Source organism: Micromesistius poutassou (genome assembly GCF_964030765.1).
Source record: "Micromesistius poutassou genome assembly, contig: SCAFFOLD_5795, whole genome shotgun sequence".
Taxonomy (NCBI): domain Eukaryota; kingdom Metazoa; phylum Chordata; class Actinopteri; order Gadiformes; family Gadidae; genus Micromesistius; species Micromesistius poutassou.
The window spans coordinates 181-10,000 of NW_028177369.1; the positions used below are offsets into that span (position 1 = coordinate 181).

General features: G+C 46.7%; 1 protein-coding gene across 1 annotated transcript in view; it reads left to right on the forward strand.

Moving 5' to 3' along the window:
* Positions 1-273: 273 nt before the first annotated feature.
* Positions 274-9,820, forward strand: part of LOC311376193 (VPS10 domain-containing receptor SorCS1-like) — a gene marked incomplete at both ends in the record, with an annotated part of 12,682 nt that continues 3,135 nt past the window's right edge. Inside the window, 6 exons of the mRNA XM_084491056.1 lie at positions 274-392; positions 589-678; positions 2,030-2,209; positions 4,253-4,399; positions 5,680-5,782; positions 7,715-7,791. Coding sequence (XP_084347182.1) covers positions 274-392; positions 589-678; positions 2,030-2,209; positions 4,253-4,399; positions 5,680-5,782; positions 7,715-7,791 — 716 coding nt within the window. The remainder of the gene's footprint in view (positions 393-588; positions 679-2,029; positions 2,210-4,252; positions 4,400-5,679; positions 5,783-7,714; positions 7,792-9,820) is intronic.

Genomic DNA, 9,820 nt, shown 5'->3' on the forward strand with positions numbered 1-9,820 from the left:
GTGATTGAAAGCGGCAAAGGCAATTGGCCTCTCTGGTCGTCTGTCTTCCACATCTCTCTCCCTCCGCCTTTAGAGGGGGCCATTTTATTGACGTGAGTAATGCAAGCGTCCGATTGAGGCTTCTGGACTGTGTGGGGCCTTCACTGTTCCCGGCGAAGGCCGCTCTGCATTGGTTAATGGTGAACAGCGGCCACACACCACGGCTTGACGTGTGTGTGTGTGTGTGTGTGTGTGTGTGTGTGTGTGTGTGTGTGTGTGTGCCCGTGGGAGCAGAGGCATTGTACGTCACCTGCAGGCTGCAGAATTGCACCGAGGCCAACAAGGGCAAGCCATTCCCTGGTTTCATTGACCCCAATTCCCTGGTGGTGCAGGATGAGTACGTCTTCGTCCAGGTGAGCTGATGGCTATTGGCCCCGTTGGAAATAAAACAATTGTCTATGGAAACCTCTGGAGGCCGAGTGTGTGACGGCTTTGTCCTCGGCCTGTCCCAGGCCCCGTCGAAAAAGTCACAGTTTAGCATGGGTTTTGTAAACATATTTCTTATCGTGTTGTTTTTAAAATGGTCTTAATGCAATGCTTTCGTCCCAGGTTTCCACCAGCAGCCGCACAATCTACTACGTTTCAGCCCAGCGAGACGTCTTCACACCCATGAAGCTGCCAAAGTACACCTTGCCCAAGGTAGCCTCGCATGTTAGACTTTAGGTTCATATCTGGCAGCAGACTAGCTTTTTGATTTTCTTTCGCTTCGTATTTGTTGCAACCAATCATGTTGCTGGAGGCGGTGGATCTGTAAGCTCTGAGCCTGTAATTGGCTATTCGTAGCGAAAACAAGCCCGGCCAGCAGTGGTCCACTTAAGAAACGGTTTAAAACTAACACAGTGTATTTGGCCACTGTAGGAATACAGTTATTGGAAGCTTGATCCACTGGAATCACAGGGAACCAGGCTGTCTCCCCTCAGAAGTTCTGCTCTAACATAGTAGTTGTTGGCTACTATGCTGGGTCCGGGACTGCTGGGTCCGGGATTATACCCAAGCTAACTGCTACTGTGTCAGTGTACTGTGCAAAGATCCCCATTTCCCATCGCCAGAATGTGTCCAATTATATCATTAAATGATAATCTGCTTCCTTTGTTGGTCTTGGGTGCAATGTTCTCAGAATGGATTTTCATTGTTTGGTGTGACTTTATATGAGTAACACTAGGCCATATCTGTCACTGTCTCAGACGCTGTTAGGCTGGCCAGCTTGGGTCTGTGTCTCTGCATCTGTTGTGACAATTAAACATGTTTTATTCAATCAAGCCTGTTCTTCTGGCCACTCTCGTCTCCCAGCAAGAACCGTAAGAAGTAGGGAAAAACAACCACATAATGTCCTCCTCTGCTTTTTGTTTTGCCAAAGGCACACAGTGTTTTTATTTATTAATACACTGCTTTCATGGCAGTAAAATCAGAACGATCTGGTGTATAAGATGTTTTTTTTACCCAGCGGGACTTTATCAATCGGGGCTTGATCAATCACAACCACTCAGTGAAACGGGGGCCGGTCACAGAGTACGTTCTGACATTTCATGCGTCTTGATTTCGCAGAAAGAGGCAAGTTGTCAGGCGTGATACATTTGGCTAGTTTAGGTCACACTTTATTATCTCCCTCATTCAATTAGATATGAGTCTGTCACGGTTTTATAAACTGAAGGATTAGACAGTTTAGGGTAAGTTAAATACTGTCAGATAATAATTGAAAAGATGGGTGCAAAGGGGTGCATTTACAACAACACTGACTTAAGGTCAATAATATTACCCTTAATATTAATTGAGATGTATTATATACTGAAATACAGTTTAAGACGGTACTTTTAAAAAGGTTGTATGTTTTTTTTTTAAACCAAATGATTTCCCATCATGCCCCCCTCCTCAAAGGGCCAGTCGGAGAGGGGCCAACCCGCTCTTAAGGACATATCCCCCTCACCCCATGACCCTTCCCTCTTGTCGTCTCCTCCCCCCCCCCCCCCTCCCGACCACACCCACCCACCAGGACCTGCACGTGATCAGCACGGACGAGAACCGCGTGGTGGCGGCGGTGCGCGAGTGGAACCAGAACGAGACCTACAACCTGTACGTGTCGGAGGCCACGGGCGTGCACTACACGCTGGCCCTGGAGAACGTGGTCAGCAGCATGGGCCCCGAGGGGAACGTCATGGTGGACCTCTATGAGGTACACGCGCACTGCACCGGGGGGGCCGCGTGCACTCTGCTGAACGGCTCACTCTGCTGAACGGCTCACTCTGCTGAACGGCTCACTCTACTGAACAGCATCACTCTGCTGAACAGCTCACTCTGCTGAACAGCTCACTCTGCTGAACGGCTCACTCTGCTGAACAGCTCACTCTGCTGAACGGCTCACTCTGCTGAACGGCTCACTCTGCTGAACGGCTCACTCTACTGAACAGCTCACTCTGCTGAACGGCTCACTCTGCTGAACGGCTCACTCTACTAAACAGCTCACTCTACTAAACAGCTCACTCTACTGGGGCAGCGTTCACTCTACTAAACAGCTCACTCTACTGGTACACTCTCTCTACTAAACAGCTCACTCTACTAAACAGCTCACTCTACTGAGGCCTCTCACTCTACTAGACAGCTCACTCTACTGGGCAGGCTGCATCGTGTACACTCACTCTACTGGTACACTCTCTCTACTGAGGCCTCTCACTCTACTGGTACACTCTCTCTACTGAGGCCTCTCACTCTACTGGTACACTCTCTCTACTGAGGCCTCTCACTCTACTGGAGACGCTCTCTCTACTTGAGTAGCTCACTCTACTTGAGTAGCTCACTCTACTTGAGTAGCTCACTCTACTGGGCAGGCTGCACCGTGTACACTCACTCTACTGGAGCAATGCTGGCTGGCTGGCTGGCTGGCTGGCTGTCTCCAGGCCATACCTCACTATTCTGGGGTTAGACTCTGTCGGTCGGTCTGTCTGTCTGCCTGCCAGCCTATTTGTTTGTTTGTCTGTTTAAGTTTTACTGAGTGCCGAAAAAAAGAACTGCTAGTGCTTATAGTGCATGCAAAACGAATATTACTGCATCCACGATTTTCCTCCCTGAACCAAATTATCAATATGGACACAACACATCAAGGGTGGTTGTTGAGCAAACCGCACGCCGGTAGTTTAAGCCTGACTGACAGCTGTCTAGCCTTGTAATGAGCATCGATCAATATGACCTAGTGAGTTGATGGGCCTGGGAAGCTACAGTGCATTGTGTGAATATTAAACAGGATATATAAGGTGCTGACACCGACAATGCAGTAACATGGGGCTACACCAGGGACAGCAACAGGAAAAGCACCAGAGACCAGTACCAGGGACAGTACCAGGAACTGCACCTGGGAACGTACCAGGCACAGTACCAGGGTACCAGGGACTATACCAGTGACTGCCCATGAATTTCTTTTTTTGGGGAATGTTCATTACATGAAGTTATATCAATTATGCAGATGTCCATGAAATTGCTCCAATTATAGGAGCAATGTGACATGTTGAACCGCTCTCTGGTACTCTGGACATGCACAAGCCCCCGCTTCCGCAGTGTACCTCGGAATCAATTCATTTAGTTGCGGGTTATTCCGCACATTTCCTAGATCCATCCCATTTGTCTCGGTCACGCAGTCAAATCCCTCGTCTTGACGGGGGTCACAAACTGAGGTGATTTAGCATATGCGAAATCCTGGCTGATATCGAAGTATCTGCCAATTATAGACCAGAGTTTCCCTGCCTGGGTGTCATCAACTGCCTTCTGTGGCCTCGGGCTATTTCTTAGTGCCTGCAAGAACAAGTCAGGCCCACATCGATTTCCTGTCCCATGATAATCAATCATCACCCAGCGAGTGGGTGTGTGTGCGCGTGTGTGTGTGTGTGTGTGTGTGTGTGTGTGTGTGTGTGTGTGTGTGTCTGTGTGTGTGTGTGTGTGTGTGTGTGTGTGTGTGCGTGCGTGCGTGCGTGCGTGCGTGCGTGCGTGCGTGCGTGTGTGTGTTGAGCTAAGCAATAAGAGATACAGAAATATCACTACGAGACAGTATGGGGGTGATTTCTAAAACAAGATCATATACATAAAAACTTATGTTAATTGTTTATATTTTTCACCAGTCATCTTCTCTGTGTGTACCTTTTGCAGGAGAATCTCATATATAGAGGATTTGCGCAGTTAACACGTGAGACACTTTGACGATTGATGAAGCGATGTGTTTGTGTTCTAGGTGGCAGGGATTAAAGGCATGTTCCTCGCCAACAAAAAGCTGGATGAGCAGGTGAAGACCTACATTACCTTCAACAGAGGACGAGACTGGAGACTACTGCAGGCCCCCAACACGGACCTGAGAGGAAACAACATCCACTGTGTGCTGGTGGGTGGGTGTCTGTGTCTGTGTGTGTGTGTGTGTGTGTTCTAGTGTATGTGTATGTGTCTGTGTGTGTGTTTTAGTGTATGCATGTGTGTGTCTGTGTGTGTGTGTGTGTGTGTGTTCTAGTGTATGTGTATGTGTCTGTGTGTGTGTTTTAGTGGATGCATGTGTGTGTCTGTGTGTGTGTGTGTGTGTATGTTCTAGTGTATGTGTCTGTGTGTGTGTTTTAGTGTATGCATGTGTGTGTGTTTGTGTGTTCCGGGTGCATGTGTGTGCGCACGCTGTGGGCCGTATTTGTGTCCATCTGTGTTTGTGTTTGTCTTCTGGCACGTGTGTGTGTGTGTGTCTGTGTCTGTGTGTACGTGTGTTTGTGTGTTTGCATCCTCAAAGAAAGGCCTTGTCAGGGTTTGACTGATCCCTGCAGCGATGGGCTCAAAAAGAGCAGCCCTCGTCAGAGCTGAGCGCTCCGAGGCTGCTCGGCTGAAAGGTCAGATGGTTTGATTCAGTCCAATAAGCCGACCTCCCATTTAAGAAACGCACAGAAGAGAAGACGTGTCTGGCAGGAATAACACCAAGAAGAACCCCCGCTGCTCCTGAAAAACGCCAGCGTAGAACCCCGTCCTGAACTCCCTGGTTCTTTGTTTTTTGTGCTCGCCGCGGAGCGGTTGTGTTTTTTTCGCCGCCGCCATCCTAGTTTGGATAGGGATGAAGCAGGTAATGATACGACGACTCGGTTGCTCGGTTGTAGCTGTCAGCGCACAGGGACGTCTCGAAGTGACGGCGACAAGGCCCCCGTACCGTACGCCTTGTCTTCTCCTTTCGATACTTTTCTTTTGAAGACCAAAATAATCACTGTGTTTTTGATAAGCCAATTAGCGATTCCGCGGCGTGCCTGGCTATCCTGCCACATTATACAGTCATTTGTCAGAAAATGTCAGAGCTTTAATAAACCTCTAAACAGCCCGTCAAGCCGCGGCTCGCACCACTGGCATTTTGCCGGATTTGTAATGAGAATTGTGTCTGTAAAGGTTACCCCAATCAAAATTAATGGCGGGACCATTGGGGAGATGGGGGAGATTTTGAAAAAAAATTATGAAACTTATCATAGGCGGGGTGGCTGGTCGTCGTTCATATTGTTGCCGTAACCCTTTAGCTCTGAAGAGATTTAGTGTGCGAGTGTGTGGCTGTGTCGTTCTTTCTTGCTGAATATGTCTTGCCGATGATGACGTCTATTTCCTCTCCGTTGCTGATGTATGCGCTGCTTCTACCTCTCACCTCCACAGCCGTACTGCTCGCTGCATCTCCACCTGCAAGTGTCAGGCAACCCCTACACGTCAGGGAACATCGCCAGCAAGGACTCGGCTCCGGGAATCATCGTGGCTTCGGGTGAGTGAGGAAGGACTATTTGACCAATCGGGGTGATTGAAGAGGAGAAGAGGAGGAGGCTTCAGTAGCTTCAGTAGCTCAGGAGGTGGAGCGGGTCGGCCGGTAACCGCAAGGTTGGTGGTTAGATCCCCGGCTCCTCCTAGCGGAGTGTCGTGGTGTCCCTGAGCGAGACGCCCTCACCCTGACTGCTCCTGACGAGCTGGCTGTCGCCCTGCGTGGTCGACTCCGCAGTCCGTCAGTGTGTGAATGTGTGCATGAATGGGTGAATGTCAGTCAACAACACTGTAAAGCGCTTTGGATAAAAGTGCTATATAAATGAGAACCATTTACCATTTGCTAGGAAGTGTCTTTACATTTACATTTTACATTTAGGGCATTTAGCAGACGCTTTTATCCAAAGCGACTTACAATAAGTACATTTGTCATAAGAAGTGAAACAATATAACGGTACAGTAAAGATGTTCATAGAACCAAGTGCAAGTACTAACAATGGCTAGGCCAACCCATCCCCCGTATACAGCGAGTGTACGCAGCAGTGTACAGCAGTGTCTTTACTTTACTCTGCAATCATCGGTAGGCCTATAAAAGAAAAAAAGAGCAGCGTACGTTTAAGTTAGCATACCTTTCCAGGATTAGCGATCGTGGCTGTTTTGTTTTTTTGTTCTCTTCCTTTCTTTGCACAGCACAATGCAACATCATGTTATCCAAAGGAGCAGAGGCCACAACGCTCACCTCAGTGCCCCCCTTCGATTCAGTCACAAACCCAATCTTGGCTCGGTCGTCACAGTGCACTGGGGTACCTAAAACAACTGTGTTCCGTGTCACTAAAATAAAACAAAGGACGATGTGGCAGTTTGGGGTTGCTCACTTCATCTTTTTTTTTTCTTGTTTTTGTTGAGGTTTTTTTTTTGTTTGTGCCATTGTGTATCTCTAGTGGGTCTGTCTGCGCACGCTTTTCCACAGGCAGCTGCCAACTCATATGAGTCATTTAACATTTCAGCAAAGCCAAGTCACATTGCGGGGACCTAGCCCAGGGTACTTAAACCACAATCATTGTGCGCCCAACCCCACCCCCAGCCACCGGTTGGTCCTAAGGGTGAGAGAGATGCAGGGAAAGGTCTTTAAATAATGAAGAATGTGAGGGATGAAAACTGGACGAGAAATATGGCTTTGCTAGCCCCTCAGGTAGCCTCTCACCTCGCTTCAGAGTTGTATAGTCTTTGCGTTGCTATTGCCACTAGCACGTAGACACATACAGTGCATGGCGGTGGGTATGAAGCCAAGCTACCATATTCGGTAGTTTTTTCTCAGTTTTATTTATTAATTGGCAGAAAAGGGGGTTTTAGCTATAGAGCGACAAGGGACCAGACATTGTGTTTTACTTTCAAACCCTTCTTGACACTGAAATACTACACACAAAGCCTCTTAGTGCTTTTGTGCATTTGAAAATGTTGTTTTTTCACTTCGATGCTGACTATGAATTGACTTGTTATAAAACGCTGTAAATGTAGCTCTTTGGGACCTTGAAACTTTTAATGACTAAAGATTTCTCCCATTAGTTAGATTCTGAACTTCAGCAGTAAGGTATAGAAGTCCACAAACTATATGAAAATACCAAGTTCTGAATCACAACACACTCTCAGTCATTGGACCATTTGAGAGACATTGCTAAAATATGCCAGAAAGTGAAACACACAGAAGAATCAGCATTCTTATTTTTTAGGATGGATTCCATGTGGACTCAGCAATGCCCAGTTTAAACAAAAACAGAATAAATTGTCAAATATCCAATGTATGCCAAGCCCTGAAGCTTTCTGGCTCTTCCTTGAAGAGCCCGGTATATCTCCTACCTCCTGCATCCATATAATGATCAGCCCCCCCTGCCCACCCCTCCTCCCCCCCCCCCCCCCACCCCCACCTCCCTCCATCTAGGCTCCATCGGCTCGGAGCTGACCAATGGCAACGTGAGTGTGTTCATTACATCTGATGCGGGCAACACTTGGAGACAGGTGAGCTGTTGTTTCTCTCTTCCTGTTTCAGACTCACTGCACCACATGCACCCGTAACACCTGACAATAAGGGTAACCATTGGTTAACCGTTAAAACGTGTGTGTGTCTGTTGTGTTGTGTCTGTTGTGTTACTCTTCAAGGCTTTTCGAGCTGGAACCCCCACAATCGCGCTACTACATCTTGATCAAAGGACGATCTGTTCACATTTACGATAACTAAGGGTTCGAAATGGCGACATGCCCGCACGCCCGGGTCTGGTAACTTTACTATCGGGCTGGTAACTCTATGCACTTGCCAGCCCGTGTGTCTGGCAACTTTACAACACCTTTGCACGGAGCGTCTTTTACAAGCATTGCGGCCGTCATCGCGAACCTATTGATTGAGATTGGTCCTATTTAGCACACGCTGCACACGCTGTTTTCATAATTTGTTTATTCAAATGTTTTTTTGTCCCTTCTGATAACCCGTAGGGTTCACGCATGTGTTGCTAGGATACCATTTAATAAAGTTTGCGATCAATCTTATGGGTAAGCCACGTCATTTTTACGGTAAACATAATCTTAGTTTTAGAAGTGAAGGTCTGTAGCCTGAATGCTAATCGTAGCCTGAATGTAGCCTGAATGCTAATCGTGTAGCCTACACTGTTAAATGTTGGGTGATTTGTATAACTAGCACTTATTTATTTATTTTTAAAATATTTTTATTAGGAAGTAAGGCACATTAGAACAGGAACCAATGTTAGAATTACATTGAGTATCACAACACATAACTAGCACTTTTTAATCATTTATAAAACATAAAAAATGGATGGAGATGTAAATGAGGAGATGTGAACAACAGCAGTGCGGTGAGGTTCGTGGCCGGTGAGGCACTGACATCTTCAGTCAGATTCACAAATATATAAACCCAATAGAGCAGCTTAAATCATCAAATCTATTATTGAGGTTCTAAACATTTTCAAAGAAATTTGGCTTTGAACGTGAGTAGTCGATCGAGTCCTATGTCCCGTCGCTGGCGGCTTTAAACACAGGCGCGCATAGCCCAGTCATCTAGCCAATTGAAATGAATTCAAAGGCCCACACAAAAGGCCCAAGCTTACAGGAAAAAATCCCAAAAACGAACACAAGAGGCTCTGTTGGTAGCCTACGTAGGTCTCTAAATGAAACAAATGAACACGAGTGACCCCAGTGAAGTAAAATTAACGTTAACACGAAAGCAGCTTATTCATATGAAAATCAACTCTTACCATTGACGAAGGGCCCTTTTCCTTGAAATAACTCTTTAGCCTACATAATCCATCCATCAACGTTTTAGGCAATCAGCTAGGCTACGTCCTGCGCTGCCTGCCACTGACCCATGTAGTACCGACGTTAATAAGTTCTGGGCCAACTCAATGAAGTCCTCTCCTTCAATGGAACCAAATGAATATCCACAACCCTTACATTGGACATGAACAGGTTCATACCCGCCTTGACTACTACTAAGTAGAAATACTTCCACAGTAGACGTCCCTTCGTTTTCCGTGGTTAATAAACTCCTGGTGCCACCCACGTCTCCCATCATCTGCGCTGCGCACATAGGGTAGACTAGGCTAATTTATGCACAATTTGCGTTGTCGTGCATAAACAAATTTCATCACACACACACAGTCCTATTTTAAATTTAATTTAATCACAAAAAACGAACCTTTATATCAAGTGGAACGACCGACCTCATTGGCTACTCTACATAATGAGCTGTTTTTAAATTTTAAATCTTCAATGCCAAAAAATACCAACATTGTTGTGTGGCAATTTCTATTTATCACGCTGATGTGACCGAGCTCTGGTCGGGTTTTCATGCTCTAGCAGGGAAGGGCCTTGAAAGTCCAAGGGCTTGGCCCTATACCACCCTTAGCTCTGCCTCCTCTGACCCCTGACCCCTGACCGCACGTCTGTGAGTAATAGTAATATTATCAGCACTAGCATTTAAATGTACTGTATAAAGAATGAATGAATAAATGTTCGCAATCAATCTTATAGATGCTGT